Source organism: Protomyctophum parallelum, assembly GCF_964188405.1.
Source record: "Protomyctophum parallelum genome assembly, chromosome: 6".
Lineage (NCBI taxonomy): Eukaryota > Metazoa > Chordata > Actinopteri > Myctophiformes > Myctophidae > Protomyctophum > Protomyctophum parallelum.
The window spans coordinates 41,225,721-41,241,587 of NC_139701.1; the positions used below are offsets into that span (position 1 = coordinate 41,225,721).

General features: G+C 43.0%; 1 protein-coding gene across 2 annotated transcripts in view; it reads right to left on the reverse strand.

Annotated features, from left to right (window-relative positions):
* slain2 (SLAIN motif family, member 2) overlaps positions 1-15,867 on the reverse strand; it is a 61,161-nt gene that overhangs the window by 25,846 nt on the left and 19,448 nt on the right. For both annotated transcript variants that reach the window (XM_083767520.1, XM_083767519.1), the window contains exon 3: positions 70-369. In XM_083767520.1, coding sequence (XP_083623646.1) covers positions 70-369 — 300 coding nt within the window. The remainder of the gene's footprint in view (positions 1-69; positions 370-15,867) is intronic.

The window sequence follows — 15,867 nt, forward strand, 5'->3', positions numbered from 1 at the left end:
ATACCAGCAAGAGCTTGAAAATGTGGTCGAGAGAACCCGGGTGGAGCTATATTAGCACTAACGACCTACCGGTGTTGACGGGCATCAGCTGCTGCCTGACGACGGCGGGCACTCTGCAGGGGGTGGAGGAGGGCGAGTTGAAGCCGCTGCTGTAGGGGCTGTTGGCCGCGTTGGTGCCGTACGGGCTGCCGTAGCCCAGCTGGGGGCTGCCGTAGCCCAGCTGGGGGCTACCGTAGCCCACCTGGGGGCTGCCGTAGCCCACCTGGGGGCTGCCGTAGCCCACCTGAGGGCTGCCGTAGCCCACCTGAGGGCTGCCGTAGCCCACCTGGGGACTGTAGGGGCTTCCATAGAGGCTCCGGCGCTTGTTGGCTGCAGACAGAGAGAGGAGAGGAGAGGACAATTATTATATGGAGCTACAAAAATATTATGCCGTTTCATGGACGGGGAACTCCCTTTGTGGAAAGGGACATGGAAAAGGTGAACAACTGACATAGAAACATTTTGTTAGGTTTTAGAAGACTTTTTTTTTTCTCCAGGATCGGCCTCAGGTCTAAATGGAATGGAATGCGACAAAGGAGAGAAGGTCATGAGCGGTGGAGCTGATGCATGGTTTTGGAAGAAGAACGCCAACAGGTTTCTGCGGTCCTGCTTCATATAGTTGCAATTCATGTCCTATACTGCCCAGGGTTCGAGCTTTGGTCCTGTGGCTGCACGAGCGCCGCATGTCTACTGTAAGCCCAGCTATTCTGGTAGGAGGATAAATTGCTGTGTAAAATCGTTTTGACCCGCCTCGTGCAATAGCACTCGTCAACCAGTAGGAGTCCCCACCCGACCACGGGATCTAAAATGTCTCAGCAGTGTTGTTTTTGTCGACTAAAACTATGACAAAAGAAATGTTCCTTTTTTCACGGACGAAAACTAAATGGAAACTAAATGACAACTAAGCTATGGTGACTATAACTGAACAACAGCTAAAAACTAGACTAAAAGAGATGTGTTGAAGAGATTGATGTGTTGAAGAGATACAGTACAAGTCATTTTACACTTGGTTGCACGCTGAAAATAGCCGGCAAGTGTAAAATCAGCCTTTACGACGGCATCGAGGCCCGCCAAAATACATTTTAGTCGACTAAATCAACTGCAGTTGGTAGACTAAAATCTCATGACATTCAGTCGACTGAAACTAGACCTGCACTAAAACATTCCAGGTGACTAAAACTAAATGAAAACTATTCAAGAGACTATGAATAAAACAAAAAAATGTCTTAGATTTTTTCAAAAATAGCAGACCTACAAGCTCGTAGCGCGCCACTCGGTGGCGCGCTATGAGCTTGTAGATCTGCTATTTTTCAATAGCTAAAGCATAACATGATGCTAGCACCAAAATGGGTTCCCGTTCAGAATAGGTTAATTCATCAACGTCGCTGCTGGCCTTCATCAGAATTAACACATGTATTTAATTTCATCATGTATTTAATTTAACCCATTTTGACCCGAGATCAGATTAAAAAAATGTCTTCTACATCCTGACAGGCAAACAAATGAATACAATTTATTAGATTGTTTTAACTACTATAGCCACCAGGGGCTATAGTAGTTAACTACTAGTTAACCAGGGGCTCGATGGAGGTGCAATCAAATAAAATAAAGTGGAATGTTTGAAAATGTGTGGACCTTTTTACCAACACATGGAAACTGATTGACGACGATTATGTCAAACTAATTTGCGATTATCTCAACTAATTGTGATTACCGGTATGTAATACACGTGACAGGCCCTGACTAGACAAGGACCCTGGGTGGGTCCACTCAGAGTGTGTCTTCGATAGTCTGAGCTGTGTTTGGCAACAGGAAACAACATGGCTGCCTGCTTGGTTTCTACTCCAGACTCCCAGTCTCTTAAAGCATACGGTTCAGCAAGGCTCTGACAGAGAGCTCCCCTCATCACCAACAGCAGACACGACAACAATGTGCTCGCTTCAAACCGAGCAGCACGACAATGCGAGCCTCTGTGAGCGCCTCGGCTGCAGGCCTAACCTAACGGACGTCAAAAGGGTCCATAGTCTCTCTGTGAGAGAGAGACAAGAGTCTTCATAGAGAGACTTTGCGGCCCGGGGGCCGTGATGAGACTGAGGCTGGGCTGATGGAGGAAGGGAAACAGAACTGAGGTCTGGGAAAAGCATAAGGAACATTACACGACCATGTTGGATGACAAAGAAACCATAACAACTCTCGCCCGCACTCCCTTTATAATCCAATTCCGAGGTCATTATTGCATTTTTTATATATTCTGTGGAAACTTTTACTTAACCCATTTGGACCCGAGGACGATTAAAAAAAAAAAAAATCTAAATCCTACACAGTTTTCTGAAAAACCCTATGTCAGTGACTGGTGCTCGACCTTTTTCATGTCAAGGACCCCCAGAATTATCTGAATTTGGCCACTGACACCCCCATCTGAAAATATGTTGTTCCAGGGACTCCCACAGAAGCAAAGATTTGAGTTAAAAACGTTCCCTCTGAAAGAATATATATCAAAAGATTTGCACACATTTTAACGACTTTTCAAAAAGTTCGTAGCGCAGCACTCGGTGTCACGCCATGAGCTTGTAAATCTTATATTTTTTCAATAGCTAAAGTATAATGCTTAAAACACTAAAAGGGGTTCCCGTACAGAATGGGTGAAGGTTTTTTTTTTTGTACCATGAGTTTTGTGCCCTGGAAACATAATATTAGTGTAGATCATAATTCTCCTTTTGAGCACGGAGCCACGAGTTCAGACCACACATTTGTCTTGCATGTCTCCTTTCTCTAGTCAATCATCTTCTTAACCCATTCAGCCATATTTTCAGATGGGAGTCGGTGGCAAATAATTACAGTTTTTGGAGGTCCTTGACATGAACACCTTTGAGAACCAGTGATATTAGAAACACAGGTTATTTTTTCTGTCAGGATTTGTAACATCTTGTCTCAGGTCTAAACAGGTTAATACCGCTGCCTAATAAAACTGACAAATACATTTATAGTTATAATAAAACTAAATTAAATAATAATTACAGCAGTTTATTTTCTCACTGGCAAATGCTTGGCCTGATTATGTCGGGTAAACACAACTGTCCGACCTCATGGGTGATGACCGTAGTAGAGGAAGCTATATAGGTCTGTGTGGCCTGGCCTGGCTATAGCACTGCATCACATCACAGTGTGCACTCCTTAATGGACTACTTTAGTTTTTTTACCAGCTGCAAGCTGGTCAATATGAGCTTGCCAGAGTCCCGACCGGTAGTACACACTGGAGATCATTTTCTGCTGGTTGCCAAGCCTGCATATTTCCAGCCTTACGTGGATTCATTCACAGTTGCTTGCCTGGTTTGGTTTTTGGAGGCTGCTTAGCTTATTTCTGTCACGACAGTTGCCACCACTGGCAACAACAACCCATAACATCCCATCGTCTGCACGGCATGGCTAGTCGAGCAGTTCTGATTGGCTGCCTCGTCTCCAGCCATGTTGCCTCAGAATTCTTTAGGGTCACTAATTTGAGCATAACAGCGGAGCGCAGCTAAAAAGTGGCATAACGTCAGCAGCAGACCCACAGATAATAATAATGCAGCTGGTAATTCATTGATTTAATCAATTTGGGCTTGTTTCAACCAAGGTTCATGTTTTAGGCTGTTATTAGAGAAAGTAAAAGATGAGTGTTATTTTTTTTTCCCATTTGCTGCTTTCTTTCATTTTAGGGATTTTAGCTGTTTGTGACAGGGGGGGCATTAGAGTATGGGGCTACATATGTATTTTCTTTTACAAAATATTATGGCGATTTATTTATTTATTTACTATAGTCCTAATAGACCCCAGGAAATGACATCTGGCCACAAAAATAACACATATTTTACTTTCTCTAACAACAACCTAAAAGATGAACCTTGGTTGAAAAAAAAACTAAAGTTGTCCCTTAACCCATTTTCGGCGGGACCCCATTTTGGTATTAGCATTATGTAATGCTTTAGCTATTGAAAAATAGCAGATCTACAAGCTCATAGCTTCGCCACAGAGTGGCGCGCTACGAGCTTGTAGGTCTGCTATTTTTTGAAGAATCGTGAAAAGTGACATGAAAGTGTTTGAGAACGACTGACATAGAAAACAAGAAAACATTCAGGATTTAGAAGACATTTGCAGAATCGTTCCCAGGTCAAAATGAGTTAAGTACCAATCGATGCGCGTTATTGTGTTTACTGCGTGTATTCCCCCCCACTGCTTTACTCATCCCTCTAACTTCTCTCCCTCGTTTACTCATCCCTCTATAACTTCTCTCTGTGTTTGGGTGTGTTTACACAGCTGGTTGGCAACTGAAAAAAAAAAGAAAAGGGAGAGCCTTTTATGATCAACTCCCTTTCTCGTGGCGTCTCTTCCTGCCAGGTCATCCTGCATCATTTGAGGAAATTCCACTTGTGCCGCTGCGCTGGTCGGACCAGCCGCCCAGGAATGTCAACACCAACAACACAACGCAGACCAAAAAGGGCCGCATACCGCTCTACTATACTACTACTACTGCGCCCATTAGCCAGAGGCTAAGCAAACATTACAAAAGGTAGACCTGCTTCAGTCGTACACATGCCTTCTGCTAGCACTGGCACACATGAGCTCCATTAGACGCATACTGGTCGGGTAACAAGACAACGCACCCCGTTTCTGTTTTCCTCCCAGAATTTTCCCCAGTGAGGGGTGGGACTGGGAGAGGCTGGACTTTGAATTTCTCCAACTATAAACTTCCATGACAGCAGACAAGTACAAATATAATTTATGAAAAGCCATACTACAGTGAAGTCTGTTCACAGTCTGTTCTGACGAGATACCATTTGAGTGGGCAAAACCTTACATATACTAAATAATACTACATTGTTTATAGGGTCAATATAAGTCAAATAATATAGCCTTTCCACAGGAGTATCTTTTTATATTTTTCCAAAAAGAACACAAACAGCCAATAGCATAATAATAACAAAGTTATCCCCCCTCACTGGTGACAATTCCGGGAGGAAAAACGGGCAAGCACCGGGGTGAGTTGTCCAGTATTCTACTGGTCACCCGATCAGAAAACATAGTGGTCAACTGGTCACCCGATCAGAAAACATAGTGGTCAACTGGTCACCCGATCAGAAAACATAGTGGTCAACTGGTCACCCGATCAGAAAACATAGTGGTCAACTGGTCACCCGATCAGAAAACATAGTGGTCAACTGGTCACCCGATCAGAACCCGATCAGAAAACATAGTGGTCAACTGGTCACCCGATCAGAACCCGATCAGAAAAGATATTGGTCACCCGATCAGAAAACTAAAACATGTTGTGTCCCCCTCACACAAGACATCGGAGTGAAATATGGACATGAGTGTCACTTTTGGAGCAATAGCAAGCTACCGTTTAAATGTACCTTTTTAATTTTTAATTTGTGGGTTTTCGATCATTGTTTGGATACAATGTTTTATACATTTGTGTCGATACAGTAACTGACTATATCTACATGTCAAAGCCATCATTCTACAACAGGCGCATGTCTTCCTGATATTTTATGGATAGACGTCACGCACGGGGTAAAGTTAAGTGGACATCTGGCGTCTAACTGTGGGTGCTTGACTTGACAATGTGTCTACTGTGGGAAACACAACCGTGGCCGTGTGAGCTGCAGGCATCGCCCTTCTCTTAGCCTCGGAAACCCACACGTTTCACCCTTCTCTCTTGACTCCTTAAAGGACCACTTCACCACTTTTCAACCTATCTTCATATAATAGGTCCTCACTAATAATCATGATAAAATGGCACGTTTTTTTTCCTACTCAGTCTGTGTCTCATAGGAGGGCTGTGGGCAGTTTAGAAACCGTCTTCCAGTGACATCATTAGGGAGATTTTTTTTCAAACAAGATTTTTTTTTACAAAAATGTTTAGATTTTCATTATCGTGAGAACAATGGCTTCCTTTTCAGGGCTAGAAAGCCTGCAGTTTCTATTAGCTTGTATTCCCCATCGATGATGTCACTGGAAGACGCTTTCTGAACTGCCCAAACAGCCCTCCTATGAGACACAGACCGAGTAGAAGAAAAAAATTGCGCCATTTTTTTCATGATTATTAGTGAGGACCTATTATTATGAAGATAGGTTGAAAAGTGGTGAAGTGGTCCTTTAAGCCAGAGCTAGGGACGTCACGATTACACATTTAGTTTGACGATTAATTATCACACAAATAATTGCGGTGAATGATTTTATTGCGTTTTTGGCGTTGGGACATTATGAATGAATCGTTTATTTCGATCTTTTGAGAGGGAGACATTACACAAAAACAGTTTACTTTTAGGTGATCGAAAAGGCATAGGCAGAAGCTTAAAGCTTATTAGTGCCTATCCTTATCTCAACGTATTCCAAAATACTGTTGAAGATATGTATTACAATCAACATATAAACAAAACAAACAAATGCCATTTAACGAAGGAGAATAGAAAATTAAACAAACAAAAAACAAAACAGACAACGAGAAAAAACAAAACAAGGGGGGGAAAAAAGACAAAAACAGACAACGCTACAATGTTATACCTTAGTCCAACACTACATGGCATAAACAAGGCTCAGCTCCCCGCTCATTCCAGGTTATATCTATGCAATAATTCCTGTTTGAGCCTCTTTTTAAATTGTTTTAGGTTGTTGCTTTGCTTTATTGGCTCAGACAAGCTGTTCCACAGCTTAACTCCATGAACAGAAACACACATGCTCTTTAAGGTTGTTCCAACACTTATGAATAGAAATTAGAAATAAAAACGTCCGCATGGGGCGGCTATGACAAACTGAAATATACCAACAAATTACCGATTAATAAAAATAAAATACACTTAAAAAAACATGTCAGAACAAGCTTACAACTCACCATGAAGTACGTGTTGTAAGCTTGTAGATCTGCCATTTCTGACGATAATGACACATGACATAATTGTGATTACATTACAGGGGTTGACGCCTTAAGGTCTCAGAGGCACTGGACCGAAATGTCCAATTCATGTTAAATCCAATGGACTGCAGAGTGGCGACAGTCACGTTGAAACTCTGAGTGAGCGCTAACTGCTACAATTGGTAAAGTAAACGGAAGCATTATTTGTTCTTCCATGAATAACCATCATATTTAATGACGTTTGCTCTCCCGTTCAAACACACTCACCCGTCGGGGAAACCCGTAACGCAAACTCCACTCCCGAACGCGTTGTTTCACTTGCCACACGGGCAGTCGGGCAACCGCTATATAGTGTCAACACCTGCGTTAGATTGTGTACTAATTGTGCGTGTGGCAACCCTTGCCAGAGCTCTGCAGTAATAGGCCAGTGGATCCCAAAAAATGATCATGTCAAGGACCCCCAAAATTATACTCATTATCCCGCGGAGACCCCCCCCCCCCCCCCCCCCCCATGTGAAAAATATATACCAAAAGGACCCCCCCGTAAGAGAAGAGTTGTGTGGCTTTAGCAGAGGTTCTCAAACATTTTCATTTCAAGGGCCTCCACGTTTGACCTGAATTATAGGCCTATACGGTCCCCCATTTAATGGCATTTCTATCTCTGGGACCCCCAGTGTATTGTAAAAATCAAAGTTAATTTAACACCCGGACATGGAACCAAATGGACCCTAATGGGTCCCTTATAACAGGTCCATTTGGTTCCATGTGTACACCGTCTGGAACCAAACCCATTTTGATCGGGAACCCGTTTTGGTGTTAGCATCATGTCGTGCTTTATCAATTGAAAAATAGCAGATCTACAAGCTCATAGCGCGCCACCGAGTGGCGCGCTACGAGCTTGTAGGTCTGCTATTTTTGAAAACCTGAAGAGAAGACATTTTTTTAATCTGATCTCAGGTCAGAATGGCTTAAGGGTCTGTAACTCAAACTATCATTTAGCTGGGGGGACCCCCTGGAACTCCCTCAAGGACCCTTAGGGGTCCCCCGGACCCCACTTTGGGAACCACTGCCCTTGGCTACACACAGACAAAATACAGAGACAAGAGGTCATTTAACTTGTAGGGGGTTCATTTTACACACTGCGTTAAATGAACCGTCCACATTTTACTGACATAGCCCGGGGTCCATGTACAGTGTAGCGTAATGAGAGTAGCAGTAGAGCATTGTGTCAAGACGACAAATAATGATATGTGAGGGAAATGCAAAGTCAACTTTAATAAAGCTGACCGCAAAACACCAGCCAGCGTGGCAATAATTATAGTAGTGGCTCCAAGTATCACACACACACACACACACACACACACAATATGATAAGCTGCAGAGACCGAGATATCAAAACGATTCCATGGTAACGTTCCAAGGAAATGAATTCACCAAAAAAACACAGCCTAAAGAAAAGATGCAGGATGTGAGAATAGAATATAAAAAAAGGAGACACTCTGAAAGATATACATCAAATATCAACGTTCGGCCCCATGATACATCTCTTGATAACGTGTCTAGGTTATATACACAACATTTATTTTTTTCTTCTCCAAAAATAGCAGATCTGCAAGCTTACAATAAGTCACTTGATTCACTTCGTGACGTGTTGCAAGCTTGTAGAGCAACTATTTTGCACATTGATTCTTTGGAAAGAAAATTTGTATAAAAACGTGATGGAATGTGTCAGTGATTTCTGTGTGTATTTATATCTGCACTGCTGGGGGCAATTTGTGATTCCGAAGCCTAAAAAGGCAAACGGAAATACAAATTGTAACTTTCCATAAATGTGTTCAATGCAAAATAAATCGTTAATAATCGCAATCAAATGTGTAATTGTGACAGCCCTACCCAGCGTCAGAACAGGGGTGCGTTTGGGAGGGTGGCACAACTGGCACTAGAATGAGAGTTGTACCACGGCCAATGCCCACAACCAGTACATTCACTTAGTACTGCACTTTTACACAAGTACAATTTAGAGTTTTTTTTTTTTTTTTTTTTCTTTACTGGAGAATTGTAAAATCTCAGTACTTTTACTTCTATTCCACTACATCTCAGACATCTCATATTGTACTTTTACTAATTTCTCTGTTCTCAAGTTCTCTGTTGAAAACTTTTATAAAACACTGGCAGCCTCTCATCTCTCACTTTGATTCACTTCAAGCTATATCTCATTGGATTAGATAAGTGTATAATTCAGACTTTGTTTCATCGTTGTCACAATGAAGGAGCATAATACCATCTGAGGCCGAGTCAACATGCCGTTTTCCACCCTTTTTTCTCTCCAATCTTGGGAGTTTGGGGGAAAACTGGTGGTTTTTTAAAAAAATGAGAAAAATCCACAAGCAAGCACTGACCACCATGAAATGAAACCACTGGTAAGTATATGTATGCACTTATGTATAACATGTATGTATGCATGCAATATGTCACTGCAAAAGTGTAGAATAAAAATGTAATAAAAGGTGGGGGGGGGGGGGAAATCACACCCGTGTGAAGTGAGTGGTGCAACTCCGTTTGGGGGTCCCCTATCTTTGCACCACATTTTCATGATAAAAAAGCAGATCTACAAGCTCATAGCGCGGCACTCTGTGCCGCGCTATGAGCTTGTAGATCTGCTTTTTTGGGTTGAGTTAAGTTGAGTAAATCTTATTTTCCCCACCACTGCCTACAACACAGACGATGTCAGTAGCTCACAGAGTTGAGACGGTGCGCTTCATCACAGCAAACCCACGTACCAAAAGAAACTTCCACCAGGAAGAAACGCAGAGCAGTGCAACCTCACGGAAACCGTTTAGCACACACACACACACACACACACACACACACACACACACACACACACACACACACACACACACACACACACACACACACACACACACACACACACACACACACACACACACACACACACACACACACACACACACACACACACACACACACACACACACACACACACACACACACACACACACACACAGGGGACCAACGGAAATAGAAGTGTCCTGGAAATCCTTCGTCCCAAAACAACCCACAGTCAAGACGGCGAGAGCTCGTTCCTCCTGCCGGAGGGGCTAAACGCTAGATGACATTAAGCGGTTTTCAACCTTGTGTTTCTATTTTGGGCCATGTCATTATATTATATTATATTATATTATATTATATAGGTGGAAAATAAAATGGACCAAAACAGTCAGACATAAATGTTGTCGTACCAACAAAAGTAATATATATGGCTTAAGTGGTTCCAAGTTCCAAAAGGTCTGAAGAAGAGTCCGTTCGGCTCGAAACGTCACCGTTCAAGTTAAAGTTCTTCGTCCATTTCATTGTCAAAGTATTTGTATACTTGTGCAGTATGACAATACATTGAATTAAAGATAGGTTTAGGAGTGGAATTATGGTGACCAGACTCTTTCCATTCTTGTACTATCACGTTATTTTTTTTAATCCTGTAGACGTGCATGTCTTTTGGCCGTTTTTCAGCCTCTTTTTGCAACTCCAAGGTCCAATTACTCATCATTCAGTACACCTGGCATTTAGAAAAAAAGCATGCCACGCCTCGCAGCAGATGGCATTTACATGGGTCACAATCACAGTGCACTGAGCGCTCATTTACATGGGTCACAATCACAGTGCACTGAGCGCTCATTTACATGGGTCACAATCACAGTGCACTGAGCGCTCATTTACATGGGTCACAATCACAGTGCACTGAGCGCTCATTTACATGGGTCACAATCACAGTGCACTGAGCGCTCATTTACATGGGTCACAATCACAGTGCACTGAGCGCTCATTTACATGGGTCACAATCACAGTGCACTGAGCGCTCATTTTCGCTGATGACACAATGTCATGCGGCTGGCTACACTTAAAGAAGGTGCACACCGCTTTCACCTGCCGTGCTGCTGTCAACGTTGTTTATGTCTGTTCCAATAGCTTTCACACATACCTGACTGTACTGTACTGTACTGTATATCTGCCAAAGCCCTGTCTGTCTGTCTGTGCCTGGGGGGGCGATAGGTCTGGTGATAGCGTAGCTATAGCAGTATACGTTCCAACCTGAGGTCTTCCGAAACCCAGATAGTTTTCTTGAAACACCGATGTTTCTATGTCAGTGGTTTTCAAACTATTTCACATCAACGGACCCCCAGAATTATCTGCATTATCTGCATTTGTCCCCCCCCACTCCCCAGAAGCAAAGATTTTAGTTAAAAACGCTCGCTCTGAAAGAATATAATATATATTCAAACATTTGGCGCCACATTTGCACGTTTTTTTTTAACTATCTACAAGCCCGTAGCGAGGAACTGTGCCGTGCTACAAGCTTGCTATTTTTCCAATAGCTAAATTGGAACATAATGATTAAAAACACCAAAAGGGGTTTCCGCCCAGAACAGGTTAACAGCATATAGCCTATACTTCAAATAGTTTGTGACCGTCACTGTCGTGCCTCGAGGTAAACAATTTGCCGCGCGCACGACTACAGTATAATACCTTTTAAAGTGCTCGTAAAGTTTACGTGCTCCGTTTAGCCGGTTCCCCCCCCCCCCCTATGACATGATAAAAGGGCACTGCTCACTTCACAGGAGTGTGAAGAGGACTAGAAGGACCACAGGGCTTCGGTGGTTAAAACCCATTTTGGGGCGGGGACCCCTTTTGGTGTTAGCATTATGTTATGCTTTAGCTATTGAAAAATAGCAGATCTACAAGCTAAATCGAAGAACGACTGACATGGAAACATAGCTTTTTCAGAAAACTGTCAAGGGGGGGGGGGGGGGGGGGGGGGGGGGCATAAAAACAACAATCTGACTCAGTCAGTATGTCAGCGGCAATATTATTTATGGCGGGAACCAACTCTTTCAGCGCCACCTGGTGGTCACCAGTTTAGGCGTCGGTTGCCAATTCGCCCATTATAAAAAAAATAAAGAAAATGTAATTATATTATGCATGTAATTAATGTGCATGTCATCACCTGTACACCAGATGAGAGGAATTTTCAAAATATGGATTTTCTTTTCTTTTTTCAAAAGAACATGTCTTAACGACCGTGGCATCCGGTCCATAATTGGCAATAAAACGTCTTGTCGTTTATGGCTCTTAATACTGCATTATGTTATACTTTAGCTATTGGAAAAATAGCAGTTATGCAAACTCGTAGCGTGGCACCGAGTGCCGCGCTACGAGCTTGCAGATCTGCTATTTTTCTTTTAATCGTGAAAATGTGGCGTAAATCTTTGGAATATATATTCTTTCAGAGCAAACGTTTTTAATTATAACTCAAATCTTTTGCTTCTGGGCTTCACGGTCCTGAGAAAATAAACCAGAAGAGCCCAAAGTTAGTGTCTAGACAGAGAGAGAGAGAGAGAGAGAGAGAGAGAGAGAGAGAGAGAGAGAGAGAGAGAGAGAGAGAGAGAGAGAGAGAGAGAGACAGAGACAGAGACAGAGACAGAGAGAGAGAGAGAGAGATCAGAGGCTTGCAATTGCAAAACAATGGAATCACTAAATGCAGGATGGCACCTGACCCCGACACAAATAAAGCTCAACACAGAGGCTCTTGTTGTGAAAATACAGCAGATAGAGGCTTTCCTAAAGGCAGCCTGGGGGACACAGCCCTCAAGACAGTGTGAAGGAGTCAACACAGAGGCTCTTATTGTGAAAATACAGCAGATAGAGGCTTTCCTAAAGGCAGCCTGGGGGACACAGCCCTCAAGACAGTGTGAAGGAGTCAACACAGAGGCTCTTATTGTGAAAATACAGCAGATAGAGGCTTTCCTAAAGGCAGCCTGGGGGACACAGCCCTCAAGACAGTGTGAAGGAGTCAACACAGAGGCTCTTATTGTGAAAATACAGCAGATAGAGGCTTTCCTAAAGGCAGCCTGGGGGACACAGCCCTCAAGACAGTGTGAAGGAGTCAACACGGAGGCTCTTATTGTGAAAATACAGCAGATAGAGGCTTTCCTAAAGGCAGCCTGGGGGACACAGCCCTCAAGACAGTGTGAAGGAGTCAACACAGAGGCTCTTATTGTGAAAATACAGCAGATAGAGGCTTTCCTAAGGCAGCCTGGGGGACACAGCCCTCAAGACAGTGTGAAGGAGTCAACACGGAGGCTCTTATTGTGAAAATACAGCAGATAGAGGCTTTCCTAAAGGCAGCCTGGGGGACACAGCCCTCAAGACAGTGTGAAGGAGTCAACACGGAGGCTCTTATTGTGAAAATACAGCAGATAGAGGCTTTCCTAAAGGCAGCCTGGGGGACACAGCCCTCAAGACAAGACCGTAGTTCCCACAGTTTACAGCCCGTGACCCGAAACAGAATGTGATATTCACCCGGCCTGGGACCCAAACTAGTGAAAATAGCCGATCTACAAGCTCACAGAGCTTGTAGATCGGCTATTTTCACTACTAAATGTATCGCTTCTAATTTTCCTACTTCTTCTAATTTATGGAATTTCTTTGATTTCTTCGTGAAATTACAAAAAATAAAGAGATTAAATATTGTCCGTTTAAAAAAACCAAAAAATAAAAGGAAGGGACACATAAAAATGTGTCCCGACCCAAAACAAGTGTTGACAACACTGACAATCTATGGAACTCCCTAGATGCTTCACTTAAATCCTCTTTATCCTTGTCAATATTCAAAATACATCTAAAGAATTATCTTATTTCTTCCTCTCTGTAGATTACATGTTTTACCTTGATGCGTTATATTTTCTTTTGCGTGTTTGTTGTTGTATTGTTTATTTCAGTTTTTTGTGCAGTCTGTGTTTTTATTTCTTTACTGCACAGCTGCCCCCCTTTGCCAACTTGTAGACTTATGTACTGTTCTTTATGAACTTTTAATCTTTTAAACCAATGACCTCTTCCTACAGGGAAGGATTCCAAATAAGCCCTCTGGTTTCTTCCCTTCCTTGCATTGTATTTTTGTTCTTTGATATGTTAGTCTATTTTTGTACTACATGCTAAATAAATAAACCTAAACTAAACCAAGACAAAAACTAAATGGAAACTAAGCTGCGATGACTAAAACCAAGACCGAATATATTTCGTCGACAAATACAAACTAGACTAAAATGTTAGGAAGGTACTATATAGTGGACAAGAGTCAGTTTAGCACTTGGTTGCATGCTGAAAGTGTAAAATCAGCCTTTTACGACGGCATCAAGGCCCGCCAAAACACATTTTAGTCGACGGAAATAAACTGTAGATTTAGTCGTCTAAAATCTTGATATTTAGTCGACTGAAACTAGACCGACACTAAAACATTCCCGGTGACTGAAATGTGACTAAAACTAAATGAGATAGCAGATCCACAAGCTCGTAGCGCGCCACCGAGTGGCACGCTACGAGCTTGTAGGTCTGCTATTTTTGAAAAATCGAAGAACGACTGACACAGCGAAGACATAGCTTTTCAGAAAACCGTCAGGATGTAGAAGAATTTTTTTTAGAATCTGATCTCAGGTCAAAATGGGTTAAGTCTCAAGTTTAACACGAGCTGAACTTGAGACTTCACAGTCGTATTCTATGATCCTTGGGCTCGGTGTGACAACATTCAGCCATGTCGAGGGAGGGCCTTCTTCGTGGTGTGAGATTCCTTCACCTTCAGTATATATATGTATGCGACCCTGAGCAGCCGACCGGCATGATGAGTCTCTGTCAAAGAGTCAATACTGCGTGGTGAGAGGACACAGCCACAGGGCATGAGGCGTGTCCGACACGCACACACACACACACACACACACACACACACACACACACACACACGATCTGCAGTAACCCATCATTCCTCCTTTCTACCTGAGGACATTGAAGGAATGCTCTCTCTCTGTGTGTGTGTGTGTGTGTGTGTGTGTGTGTGTGTGTGTGTGTGTGTGCGTGCGTGCATTAAATGCCTCTACAACCTTGTCCAGACACACACACTGAAGGAGACTGGGAGCCGGCTATAGCTTGCTCTGTGTCTTTGCAGAGAACTTGGCATCCGTTCAATAGAGTGCAGTGCGGCGGTTATCAGGGTTTTTTCTTTTTTTTCCGCAACTGAATGGCTGTAAAATGGAAATGAAGAGTTTACATTATAGTGCACGCATAAACTTCCCTAATGATTATATATGATTTCAGTATTTATTTATGATGTATTTTCTCTTATTATAAGGTCATTGTAGAGGTCAGTTTGTATTGGGGAGGGGGAGCCAAAAACACCTGCTCCAGAGGAGTGCAGTGGTGGTTATCGGGGGAAAAATAGCAGATCTGCTATTTTCGCACAAAACAAAATGTGGCGAACATTTTTAACTCAAATCCTTGCTTCTGGGGTGGGGGGGGGGGGGGGGGGGTCCCTGGAACAACATATTTTCAGATGGTGGCCAAATACATACATTTTTGGGGGTCCTCGACATGAAAATGTTTCAGAGCGACTGACATAGAAACATAGGTTTTTTCAAAAAAAAAATCATGATTTAGAGAACATTTTGTAGAATCGACCTCAGGTCTAAATGGGTTAATAACTCCATTGAATGGCATAATATGCCATATTATGTCATGCATAAAGCATAGCCCAATTAAAGTGCTTCACAGGGCAACTGACTCGTCCACTATAGGCTCGTTCCCAGGCTTACTCCTCTGCGAAGAGAAAAGCCTTGTCATCACAACCCACAACCTAAGGCAGAGACGCTATATATCGGCGGACGGAAGTCTCGGCCCCGGAACGTCCTTCAGATGCATTCCCCCACGGATATAACGCTATACTTTTATGGAGGGGAAAGGAACTGGTTGGAATAACGTGTTCCTTCCACGCGCTACGTCCAACCAGGGAAACTCCCCCCTGTCAGGTGTAAAGGAGCGACTTGGACACTCAGGCATGAAGGAAGCATGAGTTCAAGTCCGTTTCTCTC